Source organism: Octopus bimaculoides, chromosome 4 (assembly GCF_046866305.1).
Source record: "Octopus bimaculoides isolate indiv1 chromosome 4, ASM4686630v1, whole genome shotgun sequence".
NCBI classification, from domain to species: Eukaryota; Metazoa; Mollusca; class Cephalopoda; order Octopoda; family Octopodidae; genus Octopus; species Octopus bimaculoides.
Window position 1 is genome coordinate 40,744,836 of NC_142931.1, and position 18,104 is coordinate 40,762,939.

Consider the following 18,104-nt stretch of genomic DNA (forward strand, 5'->3'; position numbering starts at 1 on the left):
TTAACTTTGCTCATCATGAAAGGACAATTGAGAATATCCATTCTTCTTTGTAGGCTAGGATGAGATGAAGAAGCAGGGTTTATATAATTGCTGGAATGACAGAAAAATGTTACAAGATGCGTGCATATATAATTATTAACCATGAGTTTTGCATCATCTCTTCTTCTTCTTCTTTGTCTTCGTCTTGTAGTAGTAGTAGTTTAAAATGTACTTTCATTTGACAATTTTTTCCCCATGTTTTATGTCAATCCTTTTCAAGAAATGATTTCATCTAATGTCTTTTCTTTCAGATTAGTCATAAATACTCAGAACGAAGACTCCTTGTTGCTGAAGCATGTGGTGCGCTGGCTTCATATCTTCCGGTATATATTTAATTAATACGTATAGATGGTTGTGAGAGAGCATGTGTGTGGAGTGGCTTTGATTAATACTCTAGAGCAGTGAGTTTCTGAGGTCCATTATCTATGTTCAAAATTTAAAAAGACTATAATGAAAGATCAATAAGTTCTTACAATAACTAGCATATTTATCTTTAATATGTTCCAGCAGATTTTACGTTCTGAGAGGTTGACTTTGCCGAGGTTGACTTTGCCGAGGTTGACTTTGCCGAGGTTGACTTTGCTGAGGTTGACTTTGCTCTTCATCCTTTTGGGGGTTGATAAAATAAATACCAATTGGGTCCCACCCATGCCAGCATGGAAGGTGGATGTTAAATGATAATGATGAGCAGTGGGGTCAATATAATCTACTACCCACCTCCACCAAAATTGCTGACTGTGTGCCAAAATTTGAAACCAATATGTTCTGGCAGATTCAAACATGAATATGTGAATTGCTGTTGTGTTTGTCACAGGAGAACAACTTCTCCTTCACAAAAAATGTGTGTTCATAACACCCTCAACCGACTTAGTGTAAAGGACTCTGGCATAACTAGTGTTTCAACATTGTTGTGTCTCATCAGCCAAAGGCACCTTAGATGAATGAATCTGACAAGATTTTGAATGTCTTGTTTGTAATTTCAGCAGATAAACTTTTACTGATGTACACTGATACCTGCCAACTGGTGATATATCACCCTATGCATGGTGAACAGCAAGAATCTTTGACAGAATATGGCAGCAAATAGCAATCCTCAAATCTGCTGGAATGTATTAAGAATAAGTTTACAAGTCATCATTTTGATTCCTTGTATTCACCATGCATATGATGATTTAATAATTACTTAGTTACACATTTACACATACATTTACACATACCTCTGAACTGAGAGATGAATCTGAGAAAACTAGTGTTTTGTTTTTTAATATAACCAGTTTATTGAGTATACAGACCTTTTAAAATCTTGGGAGTCTGTGGGGAAAATCCATTTAAATAAAAGGGTCTTTGAAATGTAAAGGTTTAAAATCACTACTCTAGAAAAAGTAATAACATTACAATTTACCATATTGCTCTACTTATAAATCTTGAAAACTTAACTGTATGTAAGATAATTTTGTTTAATTCAGTTGGCTCTGGCGGGTTTCTTTTTAATTTATATTTCTTAATGTTTTTGGGAATAAGCATCACAACTTCATATTTTCCCCCTCCACCTGTAAACCTTGATGTATTATGGCAACGTAAAAAATCATTTTATTCATATAATTTACATATAGTCCAATTGTAAAAAATTATTATCTCTTTTTTTTCTGTCCATTGCAGAATGAAATTCGTAGTTCTCTTGTGTTGTCCATGTTGCAACAGATGTTGACTGAGGACAAGGATGAAGCTGTTCGAGAGGCTGTAGTGAAAAGTCTAGGAATTCTTTTTAGTTTTATCTGTGATACTGATAAATATGGTCAGGTATGCCAACCATTATTTTATTTGTTTCTATATTTTATAAGTTCTAACATCTTCATCATCATCAACATTGTCATCATCATCATCATCATCTAGTGTCTATTTTTCGATGCTTGCATGGATCAGATTGAGTTTTTCAAAGCAGATTTTCCATGACCGGATGCTCTTCTTGTCACCAACCCTCACCTGTTTCCAAGCAAGGTAATATTTCCCTATGGCCAGACATCTAGAAACAAACTTGTAAGAAGTGTTCTGTATTTTTTAAAAATTAATTATTACCAAGTAGAATAAGATATAATGATAAAACAAAAATGAAATAGCATTTTTTGTTTTGGGAAATTATATTTCCTCTGCAAAATAATTTTGAAATTAAAGTTCACAGACTAGCTCTATTCAACATGTCAGATGTGAGGCAAGCTACAAGTCAAATGAAAAATGAAATCAGTTACATGAAAGTCAAATATTTTGTTCATTCATTGGAATGGCTGTACTTGGAATAATTCTTAACATCACTAGCCATTTAACAAAATACTTGAAAATATGTGTGATTTTTGAAAACATTAAAGTTTATTCTATTCATTGCTTTATTGTTACTGAGTAGAGAATTCAAGAAGGACACCAAATACTTAGCTGATTCATCTTTTAGATTTTGGAATATTAATGTAAGGAATTTATGTGAAAGCTTTCTATTTAGATGACTTGGAAGCTATTATCTTCTAAAATATTTTGCTAATCAAATTGGTTTTGGCATTTCAAAAAATTAATATAATATTCATTTAAATTACAAATCAGACTAATTTCTGTATGTGAACTCTTGTTTTCAGTTTATTAAACTTTAAAAAAAAAAATGCTTATTTAAATTTGACTTTTATATTTCAGGGTTTTGAACTGCTGAAAATTTCCCTAAATGATGATTCTGAGAAAGTGTGCTGTGCAGCTCGTCAAGTGTTTCTGCCATCTTTTGCTTTGTGGGCTGTACATCTCCACAAGCTGGAGTATGAATTTCTCCACTCTTTCCTGCGAGAACTGGAGGACCTAGTTAAGGCACTTCCTTCTTTCTGCTTTTCTGCTTTATGCTTAGCTCTACAGACTCAACTTCCACTTTCCTTAAAACACATAATTTACTTAGAAACTTTTGGGTTGATTTTTAATTAATTATTTTTTTAGTTTTATTTAATTAAAATTCTGAAGTTAGAACATTGTTTTCCGTTATTTCAATTTTCATTCATTTTCACTACTCAAATTTAATCAACTCTTGTAACTCATCTAATAATTAACAACTAAACATTTATTCAAATAAGTGGATGTTAAATGACGATAATGATATTAGAATAACATAAAATGCCACAACATGGCTCCAATCATTGTATTTCTAATTGTTCATATAATTTCTTAAGACAGCATTCATACTAAGGAGTCACTTCAAAATTACTTTCGAACCTTGGGAGATCCTGTCTGATGATTGTAGCTGGAATTTTTGTCAGACGTTAAAATATGCAGAAGCAACTTGATATCATTTCCATACAGCTGTGAGGTTTGAGATTTGCATGGACAACTTACAGTGTTATTAGTTATTTGGTAAATAAAATGGAAGTACATGGAGTATATTGTGAGGAGGAGTGTGGGGAGAAAATAGGAAATGATAAAATAACCATAAAGTAAGAACTATCTGGAAAAAGATGATGCAACACACTAACAAGAAGGAAACCTTTAGATATTGAACCAAGAAACAAACAAGTGGTACTGACTAGATACAGTGAGGAATGGAAAATTGCAGAGCATATGTTCTATGTGCTGTTAGGGGACAAATATATGAAGTAAATATGAGATAATGATAAGGGGTAACTAAGCAATAAAATGTTAAAAATAGAATTGCCTTCTAAAATGTGATAGTAAAAAATAGTAAATGAAATTCAACTGATTTTTTAAAAATATGGCTTTTAAACACAGGAAAAGCGATATAACTTGACAAATGTTAGGTTCTAAGAATAACAAAACAAAAAAAAACATTAAGTTCTGAGGATATTATTTTCCCAGAAATCTGTATTAATAAGAGATTATGTCTGGAGATTATTAGATGTATGTATGTGTTCATCCATTGGAAACTTATAGAAATGTTTGTATGCATCAAAAACCACTTCTGTTCATGCAAAAGGTTCTAAGAGAGAAATCGTTATCCCAGAATTCTAAAAATCATTGGGGGGGTGCCATTTTTGGTGTGTCTTGGATAATGACATTACTGGTAGTATCCATTTCCACTTCACTGATCCATGTGAAGATCTATGCTCAGCTCTCATGCTCATGAGATGCACAAGGTGTATAATGTCACTGTAGATAACCTGTGCCTCCCCATTGTAGTGTTGTCCTTTGATAAGATATGTTAGTCTATTTAAGTGTCTTAGACAATTTTTAACTGAATTAACTCTTTTTAAACATATTAACATTTTTATATTTCAAATTTTCATTTTGGATGTAGGTAAGTAATAGATCAACCCTAAATTTTCTATGTTAATATGTGTAACATTTTAAATTCATAGTATTTGGATCTAACAATAAGTACTATATCTAATTTAAATATCTTACTCACACAGTTTTAACCTGTGGTGGTGTGTTAAACCTATAATCATGCATTAATGCACATTATATATATATATATATATATATATATATGAGGGGTTTAGTTCACTGGTGATCTAAATGAATACGTGTGTTGAGTAAGTGCTATAATTGGTCATCCGTTAGGTTCCAAGTTCACGTCTGAGGCTGGAGCTAAGGATCTGTATTAGGCTTCCAAGTTAGCAGGTATATATTATATTAGAGGAAAAAGGACAACAAAAACCAAGGCAGGATAGGTATCTCAAGTTATTTAGAATGTTTAATTAGGGTAAGGTGAATTTGAAGTCTTACAGCTGTTTCTGTGATATCCCAAGTGATAGGCTAGCATGTCCATACACTGGGTGATCCGTCATCAGAGACAAGGTGAGTATGTATGAAAGTCCTAGACAGGGAAATTCACAGTCTATAATGAATAAAATAGTAGATAGAAGAATAAAGAGTAAAGCAGTAGATAGAAGAGGATAGACAGGAAAATAAAGTTCACAGTTCATCTTCCAGAGGGTATGGAGATTGGTCCATACTTCTATGAAGGTATAGCCTCTTAGGTATAATCCCGGGTAAATCCAGGCAGTATTTTGAATGTTGTGTTCATGTTGAAGGAATAGAATTAAGTGGTTAACTAGCATGAAAATGGTCCACATGGGTATATAGAGTGCAAAAGACAGTCATCATGAGAGACAGATATGGCTTGTGAGAGAGTGAATAGATGAGAGAAGGGAGAAAAGAAAGGAATGGGATAGGTGTGGGAAAGAATGAATGAGGGTGAGAGTAAAATAAAATTTTAAAAAATCAAAAAAAATAAAATGCCAGTATTATTCTTCGTAAAGGTTGGTTAGGGGTGAGAGATCAGGCATTAAGGTTTTAGTAAAGTGGAGGAGGAAGGCATTTATGTCTATTAATTAAATAGGTTTGGTGTGGTCAGAAAAATAATTTAGTTCATTGGTCAGTAGGGATAGCTAAAAATAGAACCTAGCTTAAGGGAGTATATATAGGATAAAATACAATTAACAGGATAAAGGATTGAAATTAAAGAATAAAAATTAAAAAAGGTTATAGATTAAAAGAATAAAAATTAGAAAAATGGAAAAAGATTATTGCAGCTAGCTAGCTTTTAAGATATCTAACTGACCCTTATGAAGAATAATGCTGGCATCTTATTTTTATTTTTGATTTTTTGATTTTTAAAAAAAAATATTTTATTAAAAAATTTTTTTAATTTTATTCTCGCCCTCATTCTGTCCCACACCTATCCCATTCCTTTCTTTTCTCTCTTTCCCCTCTCTTCTCTATTCACTCACAACCTATATCTGTCTATCATGACGTCTGTCTTTCTCACTCTATATACCCACATGGAGCATTTTCATGCTCACTAACCACTTAATTCTATCCCTTCAACATGAATGCAACATTCAAAATACTGCCTGGATTTACCTGGAATTATACCTAAGGGCCTATACCTTCATGGAAGTACGAACCAACCTCCATACCCTCTGAAAAAGATGAACTGTGAACTTATTCTCTTGTCTGTATTCTTCTATCTACTGCTTTACTCTTTATTCTTCTATCTACTATTTTATTCCTTGTAGACTGTGTATTTCCCTGTCTAGAACTTTCATACATACTCACCTTGTCTCTGATGATGGAATACCCAGTGTACGGACATGCTAGCCTAAAGCTTGGGATATTCCAGAAACAACTGTAAGACTTCAAATTCACCTTACCCTAACTAAATATTCTAAATGACTTGAGATAGCTGTTCTGCCTTGGTTTTTGTTGTTCTTTTTCCTCTAATATAAATATATGTATATATATATCTGTATACGTACACAACAGGTTTCTGCACAGTGTCAGTCTATCAAATTCTATTCACATGGTATTAATCAAACCAAAGTGATTGTAGAAGAGCCATGCTTGTTCCTATTTGTGAAGTTTATATAGAGAATGGATAGTATTTAAGTCCTTGTTAATAATTGTATTCATTTGAGTTTAATAAATGGAAATTTCAATTAGTGTAGCCAATTGTTAACACAGAACTGACTATATTGAAGTCTGGTTTAATCAACTAGTTTTACAACTCATTAACATATGGAGGACACTACTGTATTTTTCAAGTGAACAAACATGAAGAAGAAAGACAATCAAAGTGTAAGTTCAGCCTAATCTGGGCAAGGGTCAAATAGTTTTACTTTTGAAATTTGACCAATGAACCCAAACCAAATAAAAACAAAATTAAAAAAGTAAAAAACATGTACGAACAAAAAAGCTAGCTGTATCTGTTTTTTTTTTTCACTTTCACCTGTTAAAAGTTCTGTTATACATTTTACAAAAGAAATTTTAAAGTCCAGTGGACTTCATCACTGCTTTGCATTATTATTTATTATATTAATTTATTGTTAGCATCCATTTAATATTTCACAATATAGTGTTAACATTAATATTTTTCTTCATTTATTAGAATTTTTCTTTATTATTATTTTGGCCTATTCTTATTATGAAAGTAAAAAGAAATTTATAACACTTGACAAATTTTTTTCCAAAAGGAAAATGACTTGTTGTTAGTAAATTAGTTTTCATAATTTTCATTATTTTAAAGTTCATGATAAATGGAAGTTGAGTCTTTTCTAGTTTAGAGATAGATACGTAACCACTATTTTTAGTTTAAATTCTGAGCTTACATTTTGCAGGCTAAAGGTTTGCTGATAGAAGCTACATCATTGGAAAATCAGGTTTTTATATTTATTGTGGGATATTTTTAAATTCCTTTAATACAAGGTTTTTGTTCCTCTACATTTTTTCATGAGCCTGGTGGTGGGTATTTGCTTTAATCTTCTCACCGTTTATTTTTCTCCATTTTGTGTCAGCTCATAATTTTTGCATATTTTCTCAGTATTTATGTTTTGCTATAATTGTTTTTCATTAAAAAAATTTTTTTTTTTTATTCAGTTATAGCACATAGCTACAAAATTATGCTATTAAAGAAGTAATTTAATTTTTAAAAAATCAGGTTAGATCAAATTGATAAAGATTGGAACATGGAATTTTGAAATTTCTCAGTTCTTATAGATATTTACCAAAGTTATTTTGTTCACATAACTTTAAGCTCCAACATGTAGATATTGATTAATCAAGGAATCCCAATACACACACGCACACACACACTTTATTTGTTGGTTAACAAGGCGACCAATGGTTTCATGTGAAGGGATGTTCACAATTGTTCAAGTATACCAGATGGAAGTGTTGGTACTCGTAACACTACCATGTGGCATGCTTGAACAATTTTGAAGATCTCTTCACATGAAACCATTGGTTACCTTGTTAACCCACAAATAAAGAATATCTATCCACTAATGCAGCATTGAGCACCCATTCTCACTGTTTGATATTAGCGGACGCATGTGTGTGTGTGTGTGTGTGTGTGTGTGTGTGTAATTATTTATTTTATTTTACTTATTTCAGTCATTAGATGGTGGCCATGCTGTCCTCTTCATCGATTTAACTGCTACTTTTTTTTAAGCTTGAATTGGAAACAGGTAAAGGTTGGTGACAGGAAGGATATCCAGCTATAGAAAACCTATCTCAATAAGCTCTGTCCAACTCAAGCCAAGTAACATATATGAACACTGACAACCCATGCAACTTATGCCAGCATGGAAATTGGATGTATGATGATGATATTTATATGTAAATGCTGGTGTCACATGACTGACACCTGTGCTGGTGACACGTAAAATGTACCCTTTGAACATTGGGCCTCTCAGTGGCAATGATAAGTGACTGAGACCATTTGGCAATACGTCATGCTTGAGAAGACCCAACAAGCCAAGTGAAATCATAGTTATGGCTGATGCTGGTGTCACATAAAAAAAACACCCATTACACTCTTCGAGTGGTTGGCATTAAGAAGGGCATCCAACCATAGAAACCATGCCAAATCAGATTGGAACCTGGTGCAGCCCTCCAGCTTACCAGTTTCAGTCAAACCATCTAACCCATGTCAGCATAGATAGCTGATGCTAAATAATGATGATGGTATGTTGTCATTGCCAGCAGCTATGCCCCCCCCCCCCGTACCTTGTTCTATTCCGCACATTCCTCCTGGATCTGACTGCAATGGAACATTATATTCATAGTGCTTTTTTCCCTTTGGGAACCACATAAAGTTACATGCAGAACAACTGATTTTCTTAACTCAGTCTATTAAGCAGCACTCTTGTGGGAATCTTCCTGATTTTAGCTAATAGAGAAATCCTTCAGTAGTTCTTGCATTCATTCTTATTACCCTTATTGTATATAGGGTGGATGCTAGCAGCCTTCCAGTCCTGTAGGATAACATCATCTTCCCAAGATTTCATCATCAATTGCTGGATCAGTTGAATGATCGGTCGATGCACCCAGAATTGTGATGTAGTTTGCTTAAAGCATTGTAGAATATTTAGAAAGTCTATGTATTTTAAAAGGCTATAGCTATGCAGTTCGAATGCTAACTATCAATAGTAGCAATAACAAAGATATTGGCCTATTACCGTAGTAATATTTAATTAGTCCTGGACTTTCAGGTAAAATACCTTTTTTACAAAGGTATTAAGAAAGATAAAAATATCTGAATCATTTTATACATCTATTAGGTTGGCATTAGGTTTATACATCTATTAGGTTATTGTATCTATCTACCTGTGTGTGTGTTACAGAAAAATTCCTTTTAACTGGCACACCATTGTGTTAGTGTTTGTGTGTATTACTCAAATTGTTAAGGATAGACATGAAAGATAAACACAGTAAAAGTTCTTGGAATTATTTATTCTAAAATTCCCTTCTTCACTTTTACCAATTTTCACTTGCTTTGTTTTATTTTTTGCATTTTTTCATGTGGCTTTCCAAAAAAAATTTTTTCATTCATTTATTGTTTGAGTTCTTGTTCACTGGGAAATTGTTTCCCCTCCAAATGTACATTGCTTTAAATATTCAATAAACACATTTTTCTTGATTTTAAAAACAAACATCGAACATCTTTTATCTTATGCATCCCACCACCATTTTTTTCTTTAAATCAATATCTTTCATAAGGAAGGCAGCACTTCTCTGAGATGGATAATTTTCAATATAATTTTGAAATGCTTGATAGATATATCATTCATAATATTCTTTTGATTGTAATATAGATAGCAAGCAACATTTAAATAAAATTCAAATTATTCTCTCTTGCTACTCACTCATCTTCTCTTTATCTTCCTGTATCTTTTAAAATTTCTTTCTGACAAGAAAAGAAAGAAGTAGAGACTTTGATTTATATGTCTTTTAGGATGAAAAAAAAATCTTTTTGAAGTAGGCTTGTTGCCAAAAAGAAAAGGGGAAGAAATGTTCCCCCTGTCTGTGAAACATCTGCTTAACTAAGTATTAGGTAAATGGGTGACAGCATATTCAATGCATGAAGTATTAGAATGCTAAAGTAAAATATGGTGGAAGAAAGAATAGTCTACAGCTAATATTTTTTGCATTTTTTTTCCTGCCAAATATAAAAGATTATTTTGGATATATTTTTGGTGCCATCAGTAAAACACTTCCATACTGAAACATGGTGAAAAGGTAGTGAATAAATTGCTTAATAAAAATATAGAAATGTGTATTTTTATCATCAAAAGATGGAATTGTTTACAAATTAAATAACTGAGATGTTTTTCACACAGTAGATGATATGTTGATGGATGACAGAATATCTTATGAAAAGAGCAGACTCCTTACAAAGAGTGAACACCAAACTGCTGTACAAATGAGAAAATATTCTGTTTCTTGGTTAACAGTGAAATATTTATATCTGTATTTTTGTATGGATGTGATATTGATATTTGATGTAATAGTTTTTATAATACATAGTAATAGCTTCTATTTCTCTTATATATAGTCTGGCTCCACAGTCATAGAGAAAAGATAAAATTCTAAACATTTGCACATTTTTATGCTCATTTTCCAATTGAGGAGCACTTTTTCTTTATCTCTAATCATGAATTTTTTTTTTTTTTTAAATTAAAAAATATTGTTTTGAAACAAAGAAAAATGTGTTTTAATTAAAATCTTTTAACACCTAGAATGAATTGAGATTTACACATAAATTGTAGACACGTGTCTCTTAATTAAGGACCTTCATCTATCTTAAATATCTTGTAATTATTGCTCACAGGTAGACAGTAAGTATCAGAAAGAGGTTTATATAAGAATGAGACTAAAAATTGACATGTTTCTTCAATGCTAACTGCTGTAAAGTAAATTTATTAGAGTTATAATTCGTTAAAAAAATGTAACATATTCTAGCAATGATACAAATCAAATTATTTTGAGAGGATGTTGATGAAGGAAATAGACATCAAGAAAAATCAAGGAAATGACAAAACAATAACAATAATTGTTATAATGGTAACAGTGGTTATAATGATATTTAACCCCAAAAAGAGGAAAACTTTTGCTTTCTGATTTACAACTTCATCTTTTGGCACCTAAAGATTTTAAACTTTGGTTGATCATCAAAGTACAAGATATTGATAAAATTCTTACACTACTGTGTCTTGTAATAGTATCACTTCTTCTGAATTTGTTGCTATGTGTCTGAGTAAATGATTAAAATTCTTTAAATATATTTTAATTAAAATTTCAAATGTAGTTCTGTATTTATCAAAATTCCAAAATTGTTAGCCTCATGCTACAAATAAATATATTGTTTTACATTTAAAATTGTTTATAGTAATAATGTGATTTATAAGAATATTATAATGTTTATAGTCATATGATCTAATGATATCTGATTACCATTGTAATTATTGAAGTCATATTAGTTTGTGATACTTCTATTGCCTTTGTATTCTTTGGTGTGTATCAGTTTTTTTTAGCAAATTTAGTGGTAAAGGATGAAACATAAGAATTATTTATTTATTTAATTATTGATTGATCGACCATTTATAAAGTTTTCTAATTTGTACATTTTTATTAGAAGAACCAGTACCTTTTAAATATTTAAAGAAAATAGATCTTTTCCAATTGTAAAATGTGAGAAGACAAAACTTTATTGATCATTTACTTCAAAGGATTTATAAAATTCATTTTGGCTTAAGTTTCACCTGTCTGCTTTTCAACCAGAGTGATTGCATAAGCTGCTAGATAAAACTTAAAGTCCCAGTTAAATAAAATATTATTCTAGATATGACTCGATTTTCCATATACTGAGTCTCCTCTTCAGTAAATATTCTGTTGTTATTTTGGGGGTTTGCTTAAGCTTTAATTAACATTCTCAAAGAACTTATATTTTGATAAAGATATTTTATTTAAAATGATCTTTCAGTTATGATAATTGTGATTTCTATAATTTTAGTAATATTTACATTTAAATGTTGTTTTGAAAACGGTGATGATTGCATGTAATGCAATATGTAATAAAATTTGCAAGACTTTTTTGTTAGGTATTCCTATATTTCACTGTTAATCAATATACAATTTTGGAAATATAATACTGGATTATTTTCTTGTAGAGTGCATTAGCTGTTCAGAAGTCAAACAGTAGCATCACTTTACCTATTCACGAAGGAAAATTTGCATCTCTGGTGTCGACACTTGAAGAATTAGTACCATTCCTTTTTATATCTGTTATACGAACTGGTCCATATATTGAGAAAATATCACATAACAATGAAGAAGTTCCTGAAATTGATGGTAAAATAAAATTATACCAATATTACTTATGCACATGCACACACACACATTTAGATATGCATGAGTGCGTGAATACATGTGCATTCATTTGTACACACATACGCAATAGCATATTTAGACGTGCATGTGTGCATGAACATGCACACACACACACACACACACACACACACACACACACACACACACACATTTTAATAATGTAGTATACACAATGTGCTTATATGTTTATAGAAGTATCACACTGAAAATACACAATACAAAGTCATACAGATTGTAGCATATCATCCTGCAATCAACTTTGTTGAAAGTTTTGGGAAAGTCAGAATATAGAACATCTACATTTTGATGGCTGACCTTTTGTATCAGTACCCAGTCATAGTGCTGTAGCAGCTGTGTGAAGGAGATCCTTCTTGGGTAGAAACCATGCTTCATGTCAGTGAACAAGCCATTATTTTTCTAGGAATACAATCAGCTTCCTTCTGTCAATGCACTCCTTGGCTTTGTTGACATGTAAGATCAGAGAGACAGGCTTGTGATAAGTTCTGCTCTACTCCCTCCTTTGTGGATAGGGCATATGATACCTTCTTTTTGCATTTTGGGAAGTTTGCCACTTGCAAGGAAAAGTATTTTAGCAAGTTTACATTTTGCTTGAAATTAAAATTTCCAGAGATCTTTAAATTTAAGAAAACAGAAGTATTAAAGTTTTAAAATTATAATGGATTTGAAAATTTCAGAATTCATCCCATCCAAACTATAATTAAACCTGTTTTTATTATTTTAAATATGAAATAATGTTTAGTTTTCAGATTTCCAAAACCAAGCTCAGATTTAACAGATCTACGAGTAATTTTTGGGAATGTTAACCAGTTGTCTGCTTACATAGAACAATATGAAGAACATATTTCCCAAGAATGGTTTGAACCGTGGGAACAGTTTAATTGGGTTGTGAAAAATCTGTAAGTTTTCTATTAATTTTCTTCAAAATATTTTGAACTATGATAACTATTTTGAATGATTTCAGAGATTTCTGTTAAAAAGGTTAATCTTATTTCAGTCAGCTTAATATTAAACTGGAAAATTCATTCATATATATATATATATATGCGTATATATATATATATATATATATATATGTACACACACACACACACACACACACACACACACACACACACACACACACACACACACACACACACACATAACAGCATTTGAATTTTAGAAGTTGCATAGGTACAGGCATGGCTGTGTGCTTATGAAGTCTGCTTCACAGCCAAATGCTTTTGAATGTCTTGTATTATATCCTTAGGCTTGCCATATACCATATCAGCATCATCATTTAATGTTTACTTTTCCATGTTTGTATAGATTAGATGGAATTTATTGAGACAGATTTTCTGTTGTTAGATGCTCTTGTCACCAGCCATCATCTGTTTCCAAGTAAGGATATATTTTCCCATGTCCAAATGTGTTTTCCGTGGAAGACTGGAAATGAACATCACTTGTATGACAGTGATGCTTCTTTATAACCAACACTTTTTAAAACCCACACATATTTCTACAATATACTTCTTTCAGTTTCTTTCTCCCAAATCCACTCATGAAGCTTTGCTCAGTCCAAGGCTATAGTAGAAGACACTTGCTCAAGATGCTGCACAGTGGGACTAAATACAAGACCATATGGTTAGGAAGCAAGCATGTTACCCTCACAACTATGCCTATGCCTGCTTTATGTGTGTGTGTGTGTGTGTGTGTGTGTGTGTGTGTGTTTGCATGTGACTGGTGATTCTCTGTAACCATATTAACAACTGAGTAAAAGATGGTGACATTGTTTACAGTAGTCAATTAACAAATGTCCTATAGTTCAGTGGATTTGTATAAACTGGTGAAATGAAATATACCTTGCTTGAAAAAGAACTGGCAGCTGGCAACAGTAAGAGCATCAAGCTGTAAAAATCTGCCTTAATAAATTGCACTTAACCCATACTAGCATAGAAAAATTGAAAAATAAAAGATGATGATGATGATGAATGTTCTTGAAAAAACATTTTTTTAAAAGATACAGAAATAATTTATTCTCAAACACAGGATAATGCTAATACAATAGCATGAACAAGATAAACTATCCATATATTGCAGAAAAATTTGTCAGCAGCCAGCCATGGGACTCCAACTCACATCTCTGTGATTACGCATCAAGTGCTATACCTTTAAGCTAAACTGCTCAGTGATGAATTGTTCTGCAATTTTAAGATTTATAAATCTAGCTTTATAAGACACTAACATTAAATTCAAATTACAATGGAAGTAAACAAAGTTTGCTTTAAAAGCATTGAGATGTATCTCAATGCTTCTAATACATCTCAATGCTTCTAAAGCTAACTTTGTTTATTTTCATTGTAAGTTGAATTTTTTTTCGGTCTATGAATGCTTCCCTACTTCATGTTGGTGGCATTTTGTGATAAAAGTACAGCTGTCACTCACAAGAGAGCATGACTTGATTGTATGTACCATGCTTTTGCTAAGTATTTTAGGTGTCTTTGTGGTCACACACAGACATGTACACTCTCTTGGCCCTCCTCACCTTTGACATAACAAAATACCCTGGATATGACTGCTGGAGGAACAGTGGGCTGCTCTTGACTGGTACCCATTTCAGCTGAGCAGACTGGAGTTGTGTGAAATGAAGTACTTTGCTCGAGGACACAGTATGCTGCCTAGTATGAGAGTTGAATTGGGATTGAATGTCTATGTGTCTTTAAATTTTGTGATATTAGATATTTATATATTTGTATTCAGTATAATATATTGATACAACATAATAACCTGCAGTGTAGTATTTGCTTCATGCTGGCCTTCATCAACTAGCTGTCAAAACTTTCATCAGCTTAAAGAAACACAAAATTAATTTCTCTAATGAAGAATTTAACTCAGCTGTTAATATATAATAGTTTACTGAATCATCTAAGTTTTTATTGTGATTTCAAACACTAAATGTTTGTCTTTTTATTTATATTTTTTTCAGAATACCTCGACTTCAAGAAGTTGTTTCAGGTGTTGGATTAACCATTCCAGTCTTAATCAGTATACTTTCCAAATACTTTTACAGAATATGTCGGACATTTGGCAGAACTTTTGTAGATAAAATGGTATGGAACATATTAGATTATTCATATACTGTCTTTATTTTAAGATTTCAGTAGTATTTTCTTCCTTAATGATTTTGAATATTTGAAAGGTATATTGTTATATTACTTCCTTTGCAATAATTTCTCATAAATTCAAATACTGTTGAAAGTATGATATTAAAGCAATAATTTACAATTATTTAAAAAATAAAATCATATTAGCTTTACTGCTTTATATCATTGTACCAGAATCTAAAGGATATGAAATAGAAGGGACTGCTGAATTATCCAGCAGTTTTGAGTCTCCCAGATGGTAAACCAATAATGATCATGATGATGATGGCAGTGGTGGTGTTGGCAGCAGTAATAGAGAAAAATTAGAAAAAAATTGATGGAGCCAATAGTTATATGATTATTGATATTTTATTACTCTCATCATCTTCACCATCATCATTGCTGTTTTACTTTGCATGGATCAGTTGAAATTCATTAAGGCAATTTTCTGTGGCTGGATGTCCTTCCTGTTGCCAATCCTCACCTGCTTCCAAGTATGGTAATATTTCTTGATGGCCAGACATGTTTTCATGGAAAACTGGAAATGAAGGACTTCACTTGTATGATGGTGACAGTTGTTTATAACTATTCTGTGATGCCAAGACAAGGAGAAACAAACATGCCCGCACATTCATTATGGGCTTCTTTTACTGTCCGTCTACTAAATCCATTCACAAGGCTTTGGTTGGCCTAGTGCTATAGTAAAAGACACTTGCCCTGGGTGCCATGCAGTGGGACTGAACCTGAGACTACATAGTTGTGAAGCAAGCTTTTTAGCCACACAGCCATGCCTGTGCCTTATACAACAATACCAAATAAGTTCTAGTAATTCTTCTACTGAGTGATGCTTGAAATAAGAATTGATGTTCATATTTACAGTTGAATCATAACCAATAAATTATAACATTTTATTTGCCTCCATGTCAAATCTTTCTTTTAAACATGTTTTTTTTTCTTTCTGTGAGAGTAATCCAGTTCTGCATTTTAAAAATTTTCTTAAAGTTTAACTTCTGCTTGAGTTAAGACTCATCAACTAGCCATATTTCTTTTCTCAGTGATAATTTCTGTTATCTTAAAGTCTTAGCTTGCCAGATGACTGACCCTTTCAAGATAACAAATATTTTATATGTCTCTTGTTGACAAATGAAGTTTATTAATAAGCATATAATTACGTGTGTGTGTGTGTGTGTATAGTAGTAGTAGTAGTAGAAATTATTGTTTTCTAAGTTTTCTTATCAATCAGGCTGTCTTCTATTTTATGAGTAATGTAGAAATTTGTTGTCTGCTTGTTCAGTTCTTCACTTTTGGGATATTGCTAAAAACTATGAGCTTTATCTTCTCTCTTTCATTTTATGACAGAGAAAGAAATAAAGCCCAGAACTAACACCTTAAAAAAACCCCAAAAAACCCCATCAAATATTTTTTCAGAAACTTTACAAATAGCACTGTTGATAAAAGAACATGACATTGTTTTTGGATTTCCTTTCACTTTTTTTTTTATATAAATATTTTCTTGCTGAGAAATGAAAATGTCCTTTAATAATAAACCTAATTCAGAATTGTTGAAACATTAACACTTTTTTTGCAGGTGAAACCTAAATTTCAAGATCTCTTAGTTATACCTGAAGGAGTAGGTAAGTTGGCTATAAATATATTACCATTTATGTTGGTTTTGTTCAACCCCAGGCCAGGCCTGAAGAAGCAGATCTATCATCAAAGGTATTCTAGCCATGTTCCTCTCATCTTAGTTTAAGGCATAGTGTATCTAGGACTGCAATATCCTATGTTTCCATTTTTTTGTTAAGACAGTGGGGAGTGAATTAAAGGGAAATTTGACTGCTGTTTCTTGCAGTTTGAGTGACCATGTAAAAGCTCCCTTGCTGGCTTGATTATTCATGTTATAAATAAAAACAAGAAATACAATACTCTTTGTTGAGATGTTGATGCCTTTTTTAATATTATATTTGACTTCATAGAGTTGGTGCATTTATCTTAATAAGAAACTGAGTTGTATTTCGGTTTTAAATAACAAATCATGAACGCAATTCTTGTCCCTCAACCCTCTCTTCTCTCTTTATCTCTTGATTGACAGTTCTTTTTTTTATTAATAGTATGCTGCTTGCTTCAGAGCCGCCAAGTGAATTTCTGAATGTAGATGGTTTAGTGTGTGTGTGTGTGTGTGTGTGTGTGTGTGTATTTCAAATAGTCAATCTTATCTAGCTGTTAATAATAAATATGGCAATGCTATGTTCAACTTTGCTTTTCATCTTTTCAGGTCAATAAAAAGTATAAATCCCTAGTAGCAGATGGGTGGAATTGTTGGAGAGTCAGGACAAAATGTCTTGCAGTATCTGTGTAGTTCTTTACCTCCTGACAGCAACTGTTGCAATGCCATAGTTGTATTGGCCGAAATCAGTAGTAATTCCCTTGGATAAACATTGGTGACATGGAGTGGGGAGGTTTTCATGTATGGAGAAAAAGCCAGTCTTATTAAAAAAATTCTTGCCCAGGCTTGTACATACATGTGAAGTTACATGACCAGCCTTGACTGATGGAAGAGTCTCTCTCTCTCTCTTTCTCTCTCTCTCTCTCTCTCTCTCTCTCTCTCTGTATATAAATATAGCGTGGCCGTTGCCAGTACCACCTGGCTGACCGTCGTAGGATTTTCGAGCGAGATCGTTGCCAGTGCCCCTGGACTGGCTCTTGTGCGGGTGGCGCATAAAATACACCATTTTGAGCGTGGCCGTTGCCAGTACCGCCTGACTGGCCTTC

General features: G+C 32.3%; 1 protein-coding gene across 3 annotated transcripts in view; it reads left to right on the top strand.

Annotated features, from left to right (window-relative positions):
* The window catches only part of LOC106880460 (RAB11-binding protein RELCH homolog), a 245,776-nt gene that overhangs the window by 66,026 nt on the left and 161,646 nt on the right, over positions 1–18,104 (top strand). The window contains exons 12-19 of one of the 3 annotated variants that reach the window (XM_052967015.2): positions 291–362; positions 1,699–1,839; positions 2,716–2,880; positions 7,137–7,178; positions 11,970–12,150; positions 12,950–13,106; positions 15,176–15,299; positions 16,921–16,966. In XM_052967015.2, coding sequence (XP_052822975.2) covers positions 291–362; positions 1,699–1,839; positions 2,716–2,880; positions 7,137–7,178; positions 11,970–12,150; positions 12,950–13,106; positions 15,176–15,299; positions 16,921–16,966 — 928 coding nt within the window. The remainder of the gene's footprint in view (positions 1–290; positions 363–1,698; positions 1,840–2,715; positions 2,881–7,136; positions 7,179–11,969; positions 12,151–12,949; positions 13,107–15,175; positions 15,300–16,920; positions 16,967–18,104) is intronic. The other 2 variants (XM_052967016.2, XM_052967018.2) reach the window with 2 other exon arrangements.